This window comes from Ursus americanus, chromosome 31 (genome assembly GCF_024610735.1).
Source record: "Ursus americanus isolate L20-20 chromosome 31, mUrsAme1.1.p, whole genome shotgun sequence".
NCBI lineage: Eukaryota > Metazoa > Chordata > Mammalia > Carnivora > Ursidae > Ursus > Ursus americanus.
Window position 1 is genome coordinate 7519358 of NC_142157.1, and position 22816 is coordinate 7542173.

The 22816-nt window shown below is 34.2% G+C and overlaps 1 protein-coding gene across 1 annotated transcript in view; it reads right to left on the reverse strand.

Moving 5' to 3' along the window:
• CCDC7 (coiled-coil domain containing 7) overlaps nucleotides 1–22816 on the reverse strand; it is a 337092-nt gene that overhangs the window by 199125 nt on the left and 115151 nt on the right. The window contains exons 15-16 of the mRNA XM_087857885.1: nucleotides 17071–17289; nucleotides 2676–2713 (exon numbers count right to left, since the gene is read on the reverse strand). Of these exons, the coding sequence (XP_087714011.1) occupies nucleotides 2676–2713; nucleotides 17071–17289 (257 nt within the window). The remainder of the gene's footprint in view (nucleotides 1–2675; nucleotides 2714–17070; nucleotides 17290–22816) is intronic.

The following is a 22816-nucleotide window of genomic DNA, read 5'->3' on the forward strand; positions in this document are numbered from 1 at the left end:
CAACCTATTTCATCTCATATCTCCCATCTTTTCCTCAGTTTAAACTAAAATAAATTACTGGTCTTTCCCTGGCACATTGCGTAGATTCTAAACACCTTGGTTGTTTTTTTTTTTTCAACTCTTCAGTCCACCTGTAACACCTGTTCCTCATGTTTCCCTGTTAAAACCCAGCCCGTCTTTCTTAAGTTAAATGCTGTTACACTCAATCTAGCCAAAAATAACTTTTCCTCCTTTTTGATATAACCTCTTGGTAACCTTTTATAGAATGCATCTTCTGCATTATACTGCACTTATTTTTGCACATGTCTTGTCTGCCTACTAGAACATTTAATGCATTGAAGGCAAGGATGTTACAGCTGTCATCTTTATATTCCTCACAATATCTAGCACAGTGTGTTGCACAGCATGGATGTTCAATCCATATTTCCTTATTTGAACTAATTGAAATAATCTTCCTTCTGAAGTTAGGGAACATTACATGAATTAACACTAATGGGGGGAAAAGCCATTTAAGAGGAATTTTTTTATATTCATTCTATGAACTTTTTCTGGCCTTAATGTCCTATATTCCCTACCATCCTTAGTCCATTATTCCCCATCCAACACTTCTTCCATTCTTCCACTTCCCATTATTATTCTTATTAACTGTGACTTATCAGCCAAGTAGAATGGGGGCTGGCAGGAGTAGTAACTCACAGTAACACTATCATAACCCATCTTCAAGATTTTTCCAAAGCTCAGAGAAAGTAACTGAGACTGCCTTGCTATGTCTTCAATAGAGACTAGAAATTCTCTTTAAAATACTTTTGTTTAAGCCAATATTTCTAGTTCCTGAGAGTCACCAAATATAGTCTATTAAATTCAGCAGCAGCAACTAAATGTCCAATATTAAAACAACTTATATGAAAAGTTATTACTTCGTGTTCTTCAAGGTGACAAATTATTAGCTTTCCAGCATTTTCAAAGCCTATTACTTCATGATGTTTCCATAGAAGAGCTATAGTAATGTGCCATGCTCTACCATAATCTTAACATGAGTATGAATATCATGCTTTGTTTGTTTCTATTTCTACAGTTCAAAAGCTGGTTAAGTTCCAATTAAAGTTGAAGATAACTATTAATACTTTTTCTTATACCTTCTCATATATTCATAATACTGACCAAATATAATTATAATGTGAAGTAATAAATGACAAGAACTCTACACATAATAAGTTTGCAAAGCAACAAATGTCTATCTTCTCTTGAGATATTAAAAACATACTTTAAAAAATATAATCACTACAGACATTAAAATGGACCTTTTCAAAACTTCTAGCCCTTAGTCATAACATTTATTACTTAATTCTTGCTAATTCATCTGGGTCCGTAATCTAGAAATATTAAAAATAGTAATGAAGCAGAGAAATGCACATTTCTAGATCATGCTTTCCTCTTTTCTGCATGGCAATCAAAGCTAAAATTTTATATATTAAGCTCTGTATAATTAGAGAATAAGTGCCTCATGTAAATTGAATTTGAATTCTCAATAATTCAAGTGAATGACTGAAAGGAAACACTGTCACAGTTTATTCTCATTGAAGAGAAACCTAACTCTTATTGACAGAATTTACCATTCCACTAATCTATCTGGTTCAGGCTTTCTGTTTCTTGACCTGTTTGTGAATCGTAACATGTTAATCAAACAGACTCACTCACTAATGAAACTGTAAGATTTAATTGGATAAGTCAACCAACTCAATTATTTATGTGCATGCATATGCATATACATAAAGTGATTAAGCAAAAATGAAATGCAGAAAAAAAATTTAAGTGAGTTTTATGTATTGAGGTCATGACTCAATGAGGTAAGTAATTCCACACATGAGTATTTTCCTGAGCATAAATAAAAATTGTTTTCACACAAATACCATTTTTAAAAAAGGATCATATTCAGGGGTGCCTGAGTGGCTCAGTCAGTTAAGCGTCTGCCCTGGGCTCATGTCATGATCTCAGGGTCCTGGGATCAAACCTCCCTCCCCCAGTCTGGCTCCCTGCTCAGTGGGGATTCTGCTTCTCCCTCTCCCTCTGTACTTCCCCCACTCATGCTCTCTCTCTCAAATAAATAAATAAATAAAATCTTTAATAAGAAATGGGTCATGTTCAGTTTCTCACTATCTGAAAATTTAATTGTTGCTGGTGGGGAGGGGTAGGGAAAGTGGCTTTGTACCATACCTAGTCCTTAAATTTTTCACTTAAAAGTTTTGATTTTCACAGCATCCAAAACTGTTGATCTTTGACAACATCTAAAGTTTTAAACATTTTCTATTTAAAATTAGTTTTGAAGAGTACGATATTGTAAGCAAAGATATAAATCAAGGAGTTTTACGATAATGAATTTAGAATGGTTATTTTGCCATTTAGGTATATAAACTAATGAAGATTAGAAAAAGAATATTTTAGGGGCGCCTGGGTGGCACAGCGGTTAAGCGTCTGCCTTCGGCTCAGGGCGTGGTCCCGGCGTTATGGGATCGAGCCCCACATCAGGCTCCTCCGCTATGAGCCTGCTTCTTCCTCTCCCACTCCCCCTGCTTGTGTTCCCTCTCTCGCTGGCTGTCTCTCTCTCTGTTGAATAAATAAATTAAAAAATCTTTAAAAAAAAAAAAAAAGAAAAAGAGTATTTTAAAATTTTTTACCTCTTGTCAGTTGAGCTTCCATTTGGGACACTTGAGATCTGTGATAAAGAATACTAAATTTAAATACACTAAACATACACACCAAATGTTTACACTAAATTATTTAGAAAAATGTCATTCAAAGCAGGTTTTTTAATATGAAAATTTTGGAAGATTAAGGTGTCAAAAAAGCTAAGAAATGATCATACCTGGCATTGGAAGAAACATTGCAGAAGATGAACTACTACCAAAATTATATTTCTAAATGAGTGCAAAGAGGGCTTTATATTTATCATAAATAAACATTATTTTAAACATATCCATTACACAATTACTTAATCTTTTTAATATTCTTTTTGAAGCATTTATAATTCAAATGCCAATAGTATACTAATATGGTAGTACTAACACATAGTATACTAACATGACAGTATTTTTTTAATTTAAAAAAGTTGTAAAAGTATATTGAGAATACATGCTAAAAATATACTTACTGAGGTGTGTGATCAAAAATATAAGAAACCAATGACCTCAAGAGTGTGATTTTATTACTAACTTACCCCCTGGGAAGATAACATGTTTTCCTATAGCATAATGTTGATTCTAGATTTTATCCCAGGCCTGAATTTTACCTAACTCAGTTTCTTTCATACAGAGATTAGCTAGTTTTATCCTTACTCACCTGTGTCAAAGACTTCTGATGTTCACCAAACTAATTTCCTTAAGGCACATTACTGGTCTATATTTCTAAGTCCCTCCTACAGTTAAATGTGGTAAATTAATTATGAGAGAAAATGGTGTTTACCACTTCCAGCCTGGTCAATGAAAATTGACTCATGTTTTGTCTTCCATCTTCTTTTCTGGTAGCTGGATGTCTATGCCCAATGTGGCCCAGGAAGCCAATGTAAGATGGCAAAACCTCCATATGCCAGGATACCTGAATGACCCTGTAGAGCAGGACTCCCTAACACAAACATGGACCCTGAACTTCCTGGAAGTATTTACATGAGGAAATAATTTTCTATGTGAGTCATTACATATTCTGGGCCTGTAGGTGACAAGAGTTAGCCTATATATTAAGTAATATACCACCATGGGTTTTCATATGGACTATGTAGATAACTAGACAGAACTAAATGATGATAAAACCTAACATTCACATAATGCTTCATGATATACAAAAGCATTTGGTAAACATTATCTCATTTTACTCTAACATGTTTATAAAAAATTATCATCCTCCTATAAGTAAAGGTTTATTTAAAAAAAAAAAAAAAACATGTTCAGCTCCTGACACATAGAAATGATAATAGGTCTTACCTTAATCTCTAATTTTAAAAAGACTACTATTCCAATAAGCAACTTTAAAAACAGATGCAAAAACAAAGAGGAACTACTTCTAAAATATGTCATTAATATATACATACAACAGACCTTTTGTGTAATGTGATCTAATGTCCAGTGGTAGGAATTCTAAATATTTTTCTTCCACTTCTTCTAAATTTTAAGTTGCTATCACCAGTAGCACAGGGTGATAAGCTGCCTTTCACAGTTTCCCAAGAGCACTGGGAACATGCAACCTCATTTGAGAAAACCCTCTCTTGATACTAGCAATGTCACAGCTCCACAGCCAAACAAGGTATTGTAATACCTAAGACAACTATATCAGCAAAAGAAATGAAATATATTTATAGTTACAATACATAGGTAAGACCTTATGAATTATAGGATCAATACAAAGCAGCTCTTCCCTTTCTGACAACTGAAGACCAAACTGCTTAACTTACCACTCAATTCAAGAGTTTGCACAACCTCATAACAATCTACTTGTAGGCAATCTCTAAAATGGCTCCCAGTGATCCCTGTTTCATGGTATTCATGCCTGTTGTATTACCCTCCCTTGTGTTTGGGCTGGCCCTGGTGACTAGACTACTTCTACTTGTAATGAATAAGATATGGCAAAAGTGATAGGATATCACTTCTGAGATTAGATTCTACCTTTCTCCCTCCCTCCCTGCTGCTTTCCCTCTCTTCTTCCCTGTTTCTGCTTCCGTGTTGTAACTAACTTTATGGAAAGGCCTCCATGGCAAGGAACTGATGTCACCAAGTAACATCCAGCAAATATCTGAGGCCCAACAATAGTTCCATGAGTATATGCTGAGCCCAGAAGTATATCCTCCTCCAGTTAGGTCTTGAGACAAATGTAGCCAAGACCAACATTGACATTGAAAATCTGATTTTATCACTTTAACTACTGCCCAGCTCTTGTTTTTCTTTGACAATTCAGTGCTGTGACTCAGATAGGATCAGATTCATCACTGGCCTCCAGAACACTCACCCAGGACCTCAATTTTTGTGTATTTTTGAAGCCTCTGTTTTCACTCCTGACTGATTGAGGATCCACTGGTGGTGAGTCCAACTCCTAAACCATTGTTCCATGCAAATGTCCACTGAAGTTAGTAGGGACAGATTTTGATTCTTAAGATTCTGAGTATACTCCAGAATCTGGTTAGGGTCTCAGATAAATGGAGGCTCGATTCAATTTCCAGGCTTCTGTATTTGTAAGGGGCTAATCTGTAAGGAACAGAAGCTATGTTTGAGTCCTAAGTTTTCTGTTTAAGTATAAAGGTACCATTAGTTAAGAACATGGGAGCTTCTCAGTTGACTAAAAACCTTTGAAACCTCTCCCTTCCTATCACTAATACTTCTCCTTCCTCTTTTTATCATCGTCAGTCTTCACTAAGGTTCTCTTGAATCTTTTGGTATGTCCCTCTTTAACCACCAACCTCCCTCATCTTTCTGACTACCCTGCCAGACTTTCCCTTTCCCACTTGAGCCCCTCGGTTCCCTACAGTCACTTAAACTTTAAACCCCCATACCCCCTATGAAGAGATCTCAAGAGACTCAGACCCCCAAAAGCAACCATTTCAGGCTGAAAAGAGAGAAAGACACTATTTGAAAACAAAATTAGTGTTTTGCCCACTTGATGAGCCAGAAAGCCACAGACATCTTCTCAGTCACTCACCTAAAACTTAGTCCACACTTCCCTAAGATTACATATCAAGGCAAAACAAAGTCTTCTCCACAAATATTGACAAACATGTAAGCTTAGCTTGTCCCAGTTGCCAGAAACACAATTAGAATAAAAATATAAAGTGGAAAAAAGATGAAAGCTAACTCTTCCATATAGACCAGCTGAGTTTGTATTACAATGTTTTACTGATTCAAGGCTAACATTTTTTAATGAAAGCATTAAGATCTCTTTTTGCATCTCTTTGTTTGTTTATATATGTATTATATATGTGTGTTATTTTTTCCTCCAAATGATATCACCAAATTACTCAATAAAATCTCTTAAAGGAGTTCTATCAAATTGGCTTAGAGATGAATGAGTGTCATTATAAATTAAGTATTTCTAAGACAACTTCCAAAAATACAGAAACTAACACAAATGTTTTGGTGGGGGCTTTTTAGATTCATATGATCTGAAATATAAATTGGTAAATAAAGCTAGTTTTAAAATCATTGTTAAAATAAAAGCAGGCATATATTCAGAGATGTCAGCTTTAATACATGCAGACATGCAATTTTTTCTACCTAAATTCACTAGTCAAACAAGTTTATGTTATAGCTGCTAAATGTTTACTATTATAAACTATAAATCCAACCTAAGAACAAAATGTACAATAAAAATGGATTGCTTCAAAGTCACAGGATATAAAGTCAATGCACAGAAGTCTGTTGCATTTCTTTTTTTTTTTTTTTTAATATTAAAATTTGTTTTATTTATTTATTTTTTTATTAATAATGATTTTTTATTATATTATGTTAGTCACCATATAGTACATCCCCGGTTTTCGATGTAAGGCTCGATGATTCATTAGTTGTGTATAACACCCAGTGCACCATGCAATATGTGCCCTCCTTACTACCCATCACCGGTCTATCCCATTCCCCCACCCCCCTCCCCTCTGTAGCCCTTAGTTTGTTTCTCATAGTCCATAGTCTCTCATGTTTCATTCCCCCTTCTGATTACCCCCCCCGTTCTTTATCCCTTTCTTCCCCTACTGATCATTCTAGTTCTTATGTTCCATAGATGAGAGAAATCATATGATAGTTGTCTTTCTCTGCTTGACTTATTTCACTAAGCATTATCTCCTCCAGTGCCGTCCATGTTGTAGCAAATGTTGAGAACTCATTCTTTCTGATTGCTGAGTAATATTCCATTGTATATATGGACCACAACTTCTTAATCCAGTCATCTGTTGAAGGGCATCTCGGCTCCTTCCACGATTTAGCTATTGTGGACATTGCTGCTATGAACATTGGGGTGCATATGGCCCTTCTCTTCACTACGTCTGTATCTTTGGGGTAAACACCCAGTAGTGCAATGGCTGGATCATAGGGTAGCTCAATTTTTAACTTTTTAAGGGACCTCCACACGGTTTTCCAGAGTGGCTGTACCAACTTGCATTCCCACCAACAATGTAGGAGGGATCCAGAAGTCTGTTGCATTTCTATACACTAATAATGAAGCAGCAGAAAGAGAAATCAAGGAATCAATCCCGTTTACAATTCACCCCAAACCATAAGATACCTAGGAATAAACCTAACCAGTCAGGTAAAAGATCTGCATTCTGAAACCATAGAACACTCATAAAAGAAATTGAGCAAGACACAAAGAAATGGAAAAACATTCCATGCTTATGGGTTAGAAGAACAAATATTGCTGAAATGTCTATGCTACCCAAAGCAATCTATACATTCAATGTACTCCTTATCAAAATACCACCAGCATTTTTCACAGAGCTGGAACAAACAATCCTAAAATCTGTATGAAACCAGAAAAGACCCTAAACAGCCAGAGGAATGTTGAAAAAGAAAACCAAAGCTGGTGGGATCACAATGCCACACTTCAAGCTGTACTACAAAGCTGTAATCATCAAGACAGTATGGCACTGGCACAAAAACAGACACATAGATCAATGGAACAGAATAGAAAACCCAGAAATGGGCCCTTAACTCTATGGTCAACTAATCTTTGACAAAGAATATCCAATGGAAAAAAGACAGTCTCTTCAATAAATGGTGCTGGGAAAATTGGACAGCCACATGCAGAAGAATGAAACCGGACCATTTTCTTACATGATACTCAAAAAATAAATTCAAAATGGATGAAAGACCTAAATGTGAGAGAGGAAACCATCAAAATCCTATAGGAGAACACAGGTAGCAACCTTTCTGACCTCAGCCACAGCAACTTCTTGCAAGATAGGTCTCCAAAGACAAGGGAAACAAAAGGAAAAATGAACTGTTGGGACTTCATCAGGATGACAAGACTCTATGCAGAGAAGGAAACAATCAACAAAACTAAAAGTGCAATCTATGGAATGGGAGGAAATATTCACAAATGACATATCAGATAAAGGGCTAGTATCCAAAAGCTATAAAGAACTTATCAAACTCAACACCCCAAAAAACCAAATAATCCAGTCAAGAAATGAGCAGAACACATGAACAGACATTTCTCCAAAGAAGAAACACAAATGGTTAACAGACACATGAAAAAAATGTTCAATATCACTTAGCGTCAGGGAAATACAAATCAAAACCACAATGAAATACCACCTCACACCAGTCAAAATGGCTAAAGTGAATAACTCAAGAAACAATCAGACGTTGGTGAGGATGTGGAGAAAGGGGAATCCTCTTACACTTTTGGTAGGAACACAAACTCGTGCAGCCACTCTGGAAAACAGTATGGATGTTCCTCAAAAAGTTAAAAATAGAACTACCCTACAGCCCAGCAATTACACTACTAGATATTTATCCAAAGGATTCAAACATACTGATCCAAAGAAGCACATGCATCCAAAGGTTTATAGCAGCAATGTCCATAATAACCAAACTACAGAAAGAGCCCAGATGTCCATTGACAGATGAATGGATAAAGATGATGTGGTGTGTGTGTGTGTGTGTGTGTGTGTGTGTGTGTGTGTGTGTCTGTGTGTGCGTGTCTACGTGTGTGTGTGTATATATATTTATATTTTTATATATATATATTTATATATATAATGACATATTATTCAGCCATCAAAAAGAATGAAATCTTGCCATTTGCAATGATGTGGATGGAACTAGAGGATATTAGGCGAAGCGAAATCAGTCAGTCAAAGACAAATACCATATGAGTTCACTCATATGTGGAATTTATAAAACAAAACAGAAGAACAGAGGGGAAGGGAAGGAAAAATAATATAAGATAAAAACAGAGGGAGGCAAACCATAAGAGACTCTTAACTATAAGCAACTAACTGAGGGTTGCTGGAGGGGAGATGTGTGGGGGGATGGGGAAGTTGGATGATGAGCATTAAGAAGGGCACTTGATGTAATGAGCACTGGGTGTTATATGCAATTGATGAATCCCTAAATTCTACCCTTGAAACTAATAATACACTATATGTCAAGTAAATTGAATTTAAATTTTAAAAAAATGAATTGCTTCATACATGCCAGGCACAACAGTTTAAAAAAAAAGAGGGATGAACCATATGTTTAACTTTTTAGATCCTTTGCTTCTGTGATATATTTGATACCTGATTTGTTGATAAGAAAAATAGCAAAATGAGGACTAGCTTTGTTTAATTTCTCATATAACTTTCATGAGCAATTCAAGAACAGTTAAGAATAATTAAATAGATGTCAGTGGAATAAAAGTTTATTATAAGTGAACTTTTCAACAATTATAGTTCATAATATGTCTCTTTAAAAAGTTTAAAAACAATGATCCTGTATTGTAGCAAAATAATTTTCTGTACGTCATATTGTCTTTATCAAGTATTCAATTACTTAAGAAAATCAAATCTCAATATTAGAAAGCTAAGGTGTTTTTTTTTTAACATTAATGTAACCTTCTATATTTATCTTGGAAATCTTATATTATTACATTTGTTAAATAACTAAACGACCTGTGATCCTATTTTGTCAGGTATTCAGACTTTTTAATGTTTAACAACATTGATAACCTGAAACTTTAAAAAGCTATACTAAGTTAAATAATGAATAGTCATTGATGAGCTAGATCATTTCCAAATAAGATAAAAGATTGAAACATTAACTGCTGAACACAAATTTATCAACTTTTGGCATCTTGTTTTTATACAGTATAGAGAATCTACATATATTATGATCTCTTAATAAACATGATAACTGGCACTATGAAAAAGATATTTTTCTCTAGAAAATTGTGAAATGATGTGCTCATAAATTTGTTAGGGAATGATAGTATGTGGCTGACAGTTCACAATTGTTCACTTCCTAGTATGTTAAAAAGAAAAAAGTCCGCTAATGGTTTAAAATCCTAATTAATGTATGTAAATGAAGCTAACAGGAATGGTAAAGATAGAGGAAAAAAAGAGTCTATATGTAAGGAAAACAACGTGTGTGGTTTTTTTTTAATAAGAAAGGTATGAAGGACATTTTTTGTTGAGGAAAAAATAGAATAATTTTTTCCTAAATTAGGATAGCTAGTTGCTCCAGAGGAAAACAGAAAAAAGTAATACAAAAGTTGAATGGATTTTTAAAAGAAAAAGTGGTGCAAAAGGAATCTTGGAAAGGGAAATTTATGTGTGGTCAAGCTAGATAAGAATTGGAATGGATTTATTTTTAAGTTTTTTTAGTGAGCATTGATATCAAAAGTACATTGGTACAAACCTAGGATTCTACTTTGTCCCTGTTGAAAGGATAGTTTTCTTGGACTGTTGATATTCTCTTGATAAGAGATTATGAAAGATTTTTCTTTATCTCTTCAGTAATCTGTCTAGAAAACAATGATCCTGTATTGTAGCAAAATAATTTTCTGTACGTCATATTGTCTTTATCAAGTATTCAATTACTTAAGAAAATCAAATCTCAATATTAGAAAGCTAAGGTGTTTTTTTTTTAACATTAATGTAACCTTCTATATTTATCTTGGAAATCTTATATTATTACATTTGTTAAATAACTAAACGACCTGTGATCCTATTTTGTCAGGTATTCAGACTTTTTAATGTTTAACAACATCCCCAAATCAAATGCTAAATGAAGTCTTTTGACCTCAAACTATCTTTGAAATTTCCCAGAGGGTCCCTGGAAAATCTCAAAGGATTTGTCTTTCACCTTATAAAAGAGAGAAGTTTAATTATGTTTATGTGGTATGTTAAATCATGTGGAAAGTATTGTCAAATTAGTGAGGATAAACCTTCATAGGTTATGTGTGTATGGATATATGTTACTAATATAAGTATTCCAGAAATTGTTTGAAGTTCTTAAAAATTTGTCAGTACCTTCATCGTCTGCTTATTATGTTAAAATGTTCTATGTCATAGAAATAACAAAATTTCCTTGTCAATTCCATTGTAATTAATTCTTATCAGATTTTTATCTTGACCCTTTTGTCACTTATCATTCACAGATAGTAATTGTTTTACTTTGATTCTTTTTCTGAAAGTATTTATAATCAGCTACTGGTGAGAATGCATCATCATGGTACCACTTGAATAACTTTGAGACCATGCCACTAGACTGATAAGATTTCAAGAACTAATAAAGAAGCTAATGGATTCATAAAACCGCTAACACAAGATCAAGTAGAACAAAAATTGAATTAATTAGGTAGAACTGAATAAACTGATGAGGATGATTAATTTTTTCAATGACCCTTTGAAACATAGCTGCTTCCTGAATGGTTTTTTTTTTCCAGATTTAAGGAAATATTCTTCTCTATTGTCTTAACCTATCTATAACTTGCAGCAATTAGGTAAAGTATACTTTGTGAACAACTACTTTTTCTCTCTATCTGATCCCTCTTAATTTGGAAACTCTTAGCATTCTTATTTCCATGGCAATATAGTTATTTGCATAAATAAAATAGGAATCTGTTCCCCTTGAAACAGAACACAATTGGAAACTGGTTATATTACCAAGACTTTGACTGGAAGGTCACATTTGAGAATGATGTATAAAATCAGTTAGTCAGGCAGCTCTAAGGAACTAAGGTTGATTTGATGGAGCCGATAAAGCCCTCCTTCAAAAACATGCCCAGTATCTTGCTTATATGGTTTCTGACCACACAGATGAGCAAAGAAAGTCACTTCCTGGCAGGCTCAGGAAACTCAGAATATCTTGGAGACCTCTAGAATAGAGGAATTCATCCAAGTCTATAGATATTGCCTGTGAAGCCTGATTGAGAGTACTTGGCTTGGCTTCCTAGCCTCAAGAAGTTTCTAAAAGTCCAACGTCAAATTCCTTATGAAAAATTCCAGCAAAGCAAATGCAAGACCTGTGTAGTCAGTCACTGTTCTTGCTGCACTTGTATAAATAATCAGGTCGATTTTAATAAGACTAGATTTATTTTGCAAATGAATTTGTCTTACTTTATCTTTGCTAGAACTGGGGGGATCACAGATAAATTATGTTTAAATGAAAAACATACCCTTGTGGGTGTTTAATTCTAGTCCTATTCATTGTCTTTAAGTTTTTATTATCCACCTATGAACTGGACAAAATGCTGAACTCTAGTTTCCTCTAATATCTGGTGACAACTTTCCAAATTAGTGTTTTCAATTTTTCTGCCTTTTGACTTGAAATCACTGAGAACAAGAACTGCCCTTTTCCTGAAGCTCTCCAAGCTGAAGTTGGAAGACTTGATAAAAATTTCAAGAAAATCACCTTGACAGATTCATGACAGATCATGAATGGGCTGCTGTCATGCCTGCTGATGTGTGGGCCTCTTAGAAAGTTCAATGAAATACCCAATGCCATCACCACAGGTACTCAAATCACACCAAGAAATCCATTGCAGGACTGGATCGCTGTCCTCACTCCATCATCCAAAGCCCAATATCTAGAAATTTTGACTGGCTTACCTCTAGATTCAGAAACTTAGTTTTTAACTATTAATCTTTGCTTTTACTTTCACAGAAACTTTTGTCATTAAATGTCTGACTTCTAACACCAACAAGTCCCAACAGATGATTCAGCTAGTCCATAATGAAGAAGAAGTGACCAAAAAATGGACTTATTTGTTCAAAAGAAAGAATATCACTTCTTTCCTTGAACATGAGAGGGGGCTGATAAAGATTCTTTGCTTGACCAAAATTTTAGGTTCTTGAACCTTCTCCTAGGCCCATCTGTGTACATCCTTTTAAAATCCCATTTTAGTAAGAACCCTGATAAGTCAATTTAACAGTGCCCATTCTCTATAATTGATCTCCCTCAATACTTAATCAGATTCCTCATCTTTCACTATCCTCTAGGTGATAGCTGATGACTTTTTTTTTTTTTTAAGACTTTATTTGACAGAGAGAGAGAGCACACAAGCAGGGTGGTGGGAGAGGGAGAAGTAGGCTCCCCACTGAGCAGGGACCCTGGGATCACAACCTGAGCCAAAGGCAGTTGCTTAATCAGCTGAGGCATTCAGGTGTCCCTATAGCCGATCACTCTTGCCTACCTTCGGCAAAGATCCTATTAGGTCAGTTCAGCCAGAATCTTCCTTATACTCACAATGTTTCCTCTTAGTAACTGTCCATGGACCACCAACCTACTCTTTGGCTATAAATTTCTACTTTCCACTGGTGTATTAGGAATTGAACACCATTCTATACTGAGGTTTCTTTTCTCCTATTGCAATGGGCTTGAATAAAATCTGTTTTTACCTCTTGACTGCCCAGCTCTGATTTTCCTTTGATAACACTTTTTGATTGCATCTTTTTGAGACCATGAACTAGAGGACCTAGCTAAGCCTTCTTTCTGGATTTCTGACTCACAGATACTATGAAATAATACATGTTTGTTGTCTAAGCCACTAAGTTTTGTAGTAATTTATTATGTACCAAAAGATAACACAGTACTTTTTGTTCTTCATTCATTTTTTAACCAGATGAATTTTAAGAAACAAGGGAGGGAGAAACAGTGTTGAAAGCAAAGAGAACAAGTTATGCAAAATCATGAAGGTGACAGAAAACGTAGTGTGTTCCCTGAACTTAAGGAAGTTCAGTGTAGCTAAAGCATAAATATATATTTGTATGTGTGTCTGAGTGCTCGTGCTTATGAAGTCAGTTGCAATGAATGGGTGGGGAGGAGGGCTAATTAAAAATGAGCCTGGCATCTCAAGAAAGGACCAGATCTGACACAACCTTAACCCAAAATTAGGAATTTGCATTTCAACCAAAGAATGATGGGAACCATTAAAGATTTTAGGCAAGAAGGTTAACATGAACAGATTTTAATTTGAAAGATGACTAGACATCAACATGGATACTGGACTAAAGACAGTTAATTCTGGACAAAGCCACAGCAATTAGAATCCTGGTGGCATCCTGGGAATTGCCAGTGAAAGCGGAAAAAAAAAAATGGGTAAAATTTTATGGCTAATAATTGGATTGAGAAAAAAACGGAAGAGACAAAAACGATTCCCAAGATTCTAGTTTCAGCAATCAGGTTATGAGAATGCCAGGAAATTGTGAGTACTGGGAGAAGAAGCAGTCTAAGAAGAAAGCAATTAGTTTATTTTAGGACATGATGAATTTTAGATGTTGTGGACCATTCCAGTAGGTAAATTCAAAAGGCTGATAGATAATAGGTCTAGAAATTAGGTAATATCTGGGTTAGAGACACAAGATTTATTGAGCACTTGAAGCCATAAATGTATATAAGCATACTCAGAAAGAGTATATGGAATAAAAAGAGAATCCAGGAGGGAAAACTCAGAGAAACACCAACAGTTAAAGAATGGACAGCGCAAGAGGAGACCAAAACACAGTACCAGAAAAATATAAAGAAAACCAAATAATTAGTCTGCCTCTAAAACAAAATGCAGACTACATTAAAAAGAAATAAATGGTCAGGGGGCACCTGGGTGGCTCAGTGGGTTAAGCGTCTTCCTTTGGCTCAGGTCATGATCCCAGGGTCCTGGGATCAAGCCCCATGTCAGGCTCCCTGCTCAGTGGAGAACCTGCTTCTCCCTCTCCCTCTGCCTGCCACTCTCCCTGCTTGTGCTTGATCTCTCTGTCAAAGAAATAAATAAAGAAATCTTACAAAAACAAAAAAAGAAAAGAAAAGAAAAAAAATGGTTGGGGGTGCCTGGATGGCTCAGTCAGTTAAGCATCTGCCTTCTACACAGGTCATGATCCCAGGGTCCTGGGATTGAGCCCCTCATCAGGCTCCCTGCTCAGAGAGGAGTCTGCTCCTCCTTCTCCATCTGCCCCTCCCCTGCTTCTGCTCTCTCTCTCTTGCTCTCACTCTCTCAAATAAATAAATAAAATCTTAAAAAAAAAAAGAGAGAGAAATGATCAAACATGATCAAATAATGCTAAGAGAATAAATGAGATAAATAAACTATAAAGCATCCTTCAGAATAAGGTCAAATAGATTTGTTGTGACCTTGGCAAAAATAGTTTTAATATAGCGGTTGGGAAAAAGGATTATAGTTACGTGAAAAATTACTATAAGAACATGCAGACAGTGAATATGAACAACTTCTATTTCAACAAAATCTTCAGTAATGAATCCTGTTTCATTATTACCAGAGCAGGCCAATCCAAATAAATGATATTATATACACCATCCATGCAAAGAAGCTAGTATATAGTAGGTGTTTAGTAAGGATTGTTAAACTGAGTATTTAAGAAGAAAGCTATCTGTTAATCTATTTATAAAACCACTAAAAATAAAAATCACTTGCCCAGATTGAAGGTGATAAAGCTACCTGGTAAAATGCCTCAGGTATTGAAGTTGCTCTTTCAAATTCGTCTTATTTTTAACCTAACATTTTCTATTTAACTTGTCATATATGACAGGATTTATTTTGGATTTGGGGAAGAATCCTGGGAAATAAAAAAACACTAAGTCTATTAACAAAGTGAGGGTTCAAATGCAGCCACACAGAGAAGCAAAGAAGATATCCTGACCTTATTTTGAAGCCGTAAAAGACCTAGGTTTGAAGTCTAATTCAACATTACTATGATGTTGCATAGTTAATTTTTTTAGGCTCCAGTTTCATCTTCAAAATGGGGGTGCTGATAGCTACCTTACTTATTACTTATTGTGTAAATGACTAGTACATATATATAAAATCACCAGCATATTTTATAATGACAGAGGATATAAAGTGACTAGCATATTTTAAATTGTGTTGCCACACTTTCTCTTTGTCTTAAGCCAGTTCACAGAAACCTGTGTTTCTAAAAAAATTGCTTTTGTATTCAATTCAGGGCAAAAAACAAAAAAGACCCTAATAACCTTAATAATTTCTTTTTCATTAAGAACAATTGCTTTCATTTTTTTATCTTTCCGAGAAGAAACTGACATAATTTGCAATTAAAATTTCATACAATGGGTTAAATAAGTGTTGGGATTAAGGACAGCACTTGTTGTGATGAAAACCAGTTGTTATATGTAAGACTTGAATCACTAAATTGTATACCTGAAATTAACATTACACTGTATGTTAACTAACTGGAATTTAAATAAAAACTTTAAAAATTATATACAAAAAAAGATTAAAATAAGGATAAAATTGCTGTGTGATGATATTCCCCTTTAAAAAGCTAGAGTATTGGCCTTTAATTTTACTTTATTAATTGCCCATTTGCTAATTTTACTATGCTATCTCTAATACACATAAACTCTCATTCTGAAAACGAGAAGGAAGGACACTAAAGAATATAAAATACTATTTAAGAAATGAGGGACCTGATAATACCTATCCTGCTAGAACAAGGACAATCAAAATTGTATTCTCAGCAGTTTTGCTTTACTTCTTGAACTCTTTCCATTACTTGTCAATAAAGTTGCTTATGTGTAGACTGTTATTTTCTTCTAAGCACAGATTAATAAATCTCAATGTTCAGGAAAGTGCTTCTGAATCCACTGGACAACACAATCAAAAATACATTTTTTTCAAGAATTTTTCTGCACAGATAATAGCTACACTTGCAGTGAGCAAAGCATAACATACATACTTAACAAACCACTATGTTGTACACGTGAAACTAATACAACATTGTGTGTCAATTGTACTTTAGTTGAAAGATAAATTTGAAAATGTTTCCCCATAGTTTTGCATTTATATTTAATTTTGTTACTTTATACCAAAATATCTTTAGTCTATGAACTATTTTATCTGGCTCTCAAATCTCAGGCATTTATATCATCATTTAAAACCAAAACATATCTAAATTATAAATGTGTATTCAAGACAATGAATTGCTATAACCAAAGGTGAAAGGCAAAAGGTCCAAGCAAAAAACCAGGGCATAGAATTTTTTTTGAAATAATATATACAAATGAAGTAAACAACAATATAAAAGATAATCTTACAGCACAGATTACTGTTTTTCTGTCTTCTGTTTTCTCTATTTCAGTAATTCCTTACCTGTAGATGCTCTTGGATTGTAGAATTCGTTTTTTGTCCACCTGAATCTATAACTAGTGATTTCCTTGTTCCTTTCTCCAATGGTATATCTTTTGAATCTTCAACTTTCATTTTACTAATACCCATTTCCATTGTTGTCTTGTTCTTCCCTTCACTTTTAAGTAATCCCGTCCCTTGATTTAGGAAATAGTCAAGTTGAAGCTTAGCTCTTTCAGCTTCCTGTTTTTAAAAAAGTAATGGTTTATCAAGCATTATGTGTGACATTTTTCTGTCAATATTACAACTTTCAGGAATAAGAATATGTTCATGTCCACATTACTTTTCAACTTTATTTTTACTAAATTGGAGAGAGCTAAATTAAACCACTGGTATAATCCATAGTTTAATCCATAGATTAAAATTAAAAACCATGAAGAAATGCCTTCCACTTTGAGCGCTAGTTTTATATCCCAGGAAGTTCCCCTATTATTTTTTTAAAGCTCTAATTATTGTAGAGTCACAATAAAAGTAAATAAAAGATATACATTAGAAAAGGTGATAGAATGTAACCGGGATAACTAATATCTACAATATCAAATAATAAAAGAAAATGTGAAAAATAATTTATTTCTTCTAGAATATAAGGTTTTTAAATGCTACTTTTAATAATTTTTTACTTAGATCAACAAAAATGAAGTTCACAAATAATCTCACCACAAACAGAAAATTCACTGTTAACATTTGATATATATCCTTTTTCATTATTTCTGTATATAACTAGTGCATATACGTATTTTTAAAATTTTTATCCATACTGGATCCTACTATACATACCCGATATGCTCTTTTTGTTAAATAATGTCATAGATATGTCCCAATGATAATAAATGTACATCTAAATCAGAATAGCTAATAGAAGCACATTTAATAGTGTACTTTTGTTTAGCAAATTTCTTATTAGGGACACATTGGTAATTTAAAAATTTTTGCTATTAAAATTTTTTATATTATACATACTTGCACAAAATCCCTGTACACTCTTCTTTATGATTAATTTTTGTAACTGCACTGATTCAATGAAAAGCCTACGGTGTCCCAAACTTTTGCTATATATTTTCTTCCAGAGAAGTATTATTAATTCATAGTAATAGAATTATGTAAAAGATTACTTATTTCAACATATATCCACAAATATTAGACATTTCTCTTCCTAAAATTTTTACTGACATGGTAGGTAAAAAACAAATCTATCGCACTGTTATTTTAAGTTGCATTTGATAACTAGTGAGGTTGAATATATTCATATGCATTTATTGTCTTTGTGTGTTTCTAAGTTATGACTTGCCTGTTTGTGTTTATTTGGGGGAATATTTGAGGGAAGGACATTCATATTTCTTATAGATTTGTAAAAGATCTTCATATAAAACATTCTGTTAAGAATTTGCATTTATCTTTATATCTTATGAATCTTCTAACATACAAAAGTTTTAAATTAACAATAGCCAAATATATTGCAATATCCCTTTGCAATATGATGCTTAGAAAACCTTGCTCTAGCCAAGACCATATCACTGTTACCCAGTATTTCTTCTTATATCTTCATACTTCATTTATTAATTTTGGAACTTAAATCAAGCTGCAACTTATTTTGATGTGTGTCACAAACTATCACATGAGAACTATTTTTTTTATAGTAGTTTACTTTTTGTGACTATTTTGTCTGTCTATAAAAAAGTTTCAGTAACTAAAATTATAATATACTAAATTATTGCATTCCTTTGAATCTGCTTCTGGATTTTTTATTCAGCACCAAATCCAGAACCACATTGTTTTAGTTATTATAGTGTTATATTACATATTGATTTTTTAACAACCAAATCCTTATTATTCTTTTGAATAGTCACCAGATTCCTTTCTCAATATATCCTGTAATAATTCTGTTAAACTCCAAAATAATTCCATCTATACCCAGAAATAAATTGCTTTAAATCTATATATCAATTTGGAAAATACAGAAAATTGAAATATTTATAATATTGTACCTTCAAAACCAAAAACATAAATTTCTATTTCTTCATTATTCATCTATATCCCTCAGTAAAGTGTGTTTTACTTCATTTAAAAAACTTTGTATTTTTTGTTAAATATGCTACTCTAGTATTATAAATAGAATCATCTCTACACATGAAAAAATGCTCAACATCACTTGGCATCAGGGAAATGCAAATCAAAACCACAATGAGATACCACCTCACATCAGGCAGAATCACTAAAATTAACAAGTCAGGAAACTACAAATGTTAGCAAGGATACAGAGAAAGTGGAACCCTCTTGCACTGTTGGTGGGAATGCAAGCTTGTACAGCCACTCTGGAAAACAGTATGGAGTTTCCTCAAAAAGTTAAAAATAGAGCTACCCTACAATCCAGCAATTGCACTACTAGGTATTTACCCAAAGGATACAAATGTTATGATCCGAAGGGGCACCTGCACAACAATGTTTATAGCAGCAATGTCCACAATCCAAACTATGGAAAGAGCCCAGATGTCCGTTGACAGATGAATGGATAAGAATATGTGATACACACACACACACACACACACACACACACACACACACACACACACACACACACACACAATGGAACATTACCCAGCCATCAAAAAGGATGAAATCATACCATTTACAATGACACGGATGGAACTGGAGGGCATTATGCTAAGTGAAATAAGTCAATCAGAGAAAGACAATTATCATATGATTTCACTCATATGTGGAATTTAAGAAACAAAACAGGATCGTAGAGGAAGGGAAGGAAAAACAAAATAAGATGAAATCAGAGATGGAGACAAACCATAAGAGACTCAACTATGGGGAAAAAACTGAGAGCTGCTAGAGGGGAGGTGGGTGAGGGGATGGGGTAACCGGGTGATGGGCATTAGGAGGGCACTTGATGTAATGAACACTGGGTGTTAAATGCAACAGATGAATAATTGAACTCTACGTCTGAAACTAATGGTACAATATATGTTAACTAAATGAATTTAAATAAAATAAGTAAAATAAATAATAAATAGAATCGTCTCCATTATGGTTTCTAAATGGTTGTTTTGGATAAGAAGGAAACCTATTGCTCTTTTTCTTTTCCTTTCTTTAAATTTTAACTCCAATGTAGTAAATGTACAGTGTTATATTAGTATGTACAAAATGGTAATTTACCAAATATTACTCAGTGCTCATCAAGGTAAGTGAACTCTTAATCCCTTTCAACTATTTTACCCATCTTCTCACCCACCTCCCCTCTGGTAACCATCTGTTTGCTCTGTAAAGTTAAGAGTCTGTTTCTCAGTTTGTCTGTCCCTCCTTTTTTCCCCCTTTTTTCTCTTTTTTTAAAGATTTATTTGAGAGAGAGCCCATGAGCAGAGGGGAGAGGGAGAGGGAGAGGGAGAAGCAGGCTCCTCGCTGAGTAGGGAGACTGCTGATCCCAGGGTCCCGGGACAATGACCTGAGCCGAAGGCTGATGCTGAACTGACTGAGCCACCCAGATGTTCCTGTTTGTTTTGTTTCTTAAATTCCACATATGAGTAAAATCATATGGTAACTTTCTTTCTCTGACTGGCTTATTTTGTTTAGCATTATACTCTCTAGCTCCATCCATATTGTTGCAGATGGAGAGATTTGGGGTTTTTTTATGGCTGAATAATGCTGCATTATATATATAATATATATTGTTTTATATATAACATCTTCTTTATCTATCAATGGACATTTGGAGTGCTTCCATAGTTTGGCTATTGTAAATAATGCTACAATAAACACAGAGGTTCATATATCCCTTTGAATTCGTGTTTTTGTATTCTTTGGGTACTGTGATTCCTGGATCACACAGTAGTTCTGTTTTTAATATTTTGAGGAAAGGCCATACTGTCTTGACAGTGTCTGCACCAGTTTGCATTCCCACCAACAGTGAGTGCACCAGGGTTCCATTTTCTACACATTCTCACTAACATTTGCTGTATCTTGAGGTGTTTGTTTGTTTGTTTTTTGGTTTTTTTTCTATTTAATGTATTTTTTATTGTAGTCTAATTATTTATTTATTTATTTATTTATTTATTTATTTATTTATTTATTTATTTATTTTATGTAAAGTTCAATGATTCATTAGTTGCGTACAACACCCAGTGCACCATGCAACACATGCCCTCCTTACTACCCGTCACCAGCCTATCCCATTCCCCCACCCCCCTTCCCTCTGAAGCCCTCAGTTTGTTTTTCAGAGTCCATAGTCTCTCATGCTTCATTCCCCCTTCTGATTTTGATTTTAGCCATTCTGACAGGGGTGAGATGAATCTCATTGTGATTTTGATTTGCATTTCCCTTATGATGGGTGATGTTGACTATGTTTTAATGTGTCTGTTGGTGATCTAGATGTCTTCTTTAGAGAAGTGTCTGTTCATGTCTTCTGCCCATTTTTATTTTTTTATTTAAATTCAATTAGCCAAGGTATAGTATATCATTAGTTTTTGATATAATGTTCAATGATTAATTAGTTGAATATAACACCCAGTGCTCATCATATCACATGCCCTCTTTAATTCCCATCACCCAGTTACCCCATCCCCCTACCCACAACCCTTTTCACAACCCTCAGTTTCTTTCCCAGAGTCAAGAGTCTCATACGGTTTGTCTCCCTCAGTGATTTCTTCCCATTCAGTTTTCCCTCCCTTCCCCTATGGTTCCCTGCACTATTCCTTATATTCCACATATGAGTGAAACCATATGAAAATTGTATTTCTCTGATTGACTTATTTCACTTAGCATAATATCCTCCAGTTCCATCCATGTCGATGTAAATGGTAGATATTCATCCTTTCTGATGGCTGAATAATATTCTATTGTATATATGAACCACATCTTCTTTATCCATTCAACCATTAAGGACATCTCAGCTCCTTCCACAATTTGACTATTGTGGACACTGCTACTATGAACATTGGGGTGCACGTGCCCTTTCTTTTCACTACCTCTGTATCTTTGGGGTAAATAGTCAGTAGAGAAATTGCTGGATCGTAAGGTAGCTCTACTTTAATGTCCTGAGGACATTTTTCTGTTTTCCAGAGTGTCTTCCAGATGTTTTCCAGAGTATCTACCCATTTTTAATTGGATTATTTGGTTTTTTTTAGTGTTGAGTTGATCTTTATGTATTTTGGACACTCACCCTTTATCAAATATGTGATTTGCAAATATCTTCTCCCATTCAGTAGGCAGCCTTTTAGATTTATTGATTGTATTTTCAATATGCAAAAGCTTTTTATTTTGATGTAGCTCCAATTTCATTCTTTTTTGCAGGTAGTGTCTGGTTTCCTCAGCACTATTTGTTGCAGAGACTTTTTCCCATTGCATATTCCTTCCTACTTTTTCAAAGTTTAATTGGCAATATAATTGTGGTTTATTTCTGGGTTTTCTATTCTGTTCCATTGGTCTATATATCTGTCTTTGTGTCAATACCATATTGTTTTGATTACTACAACTTTGTAATATAACTTGAAGTCTGGAATTGTGATACCTCGAGTCTATTGTTTGTTTTTGTTTTTCCTCTTTCAAGATTACCTTGGCTATTTGGAGTCATTTGTTAGTCCATACAAATATAAGTTTGTTCTACCTCTGTGAAAATGCTGTTGGTATTTTGCTAGGGATTGCATCAAATGTGTAGATTACTTTGGGTAATGTAGGCATTTTAACAATATTTGTTCTTCCAATTCATGAG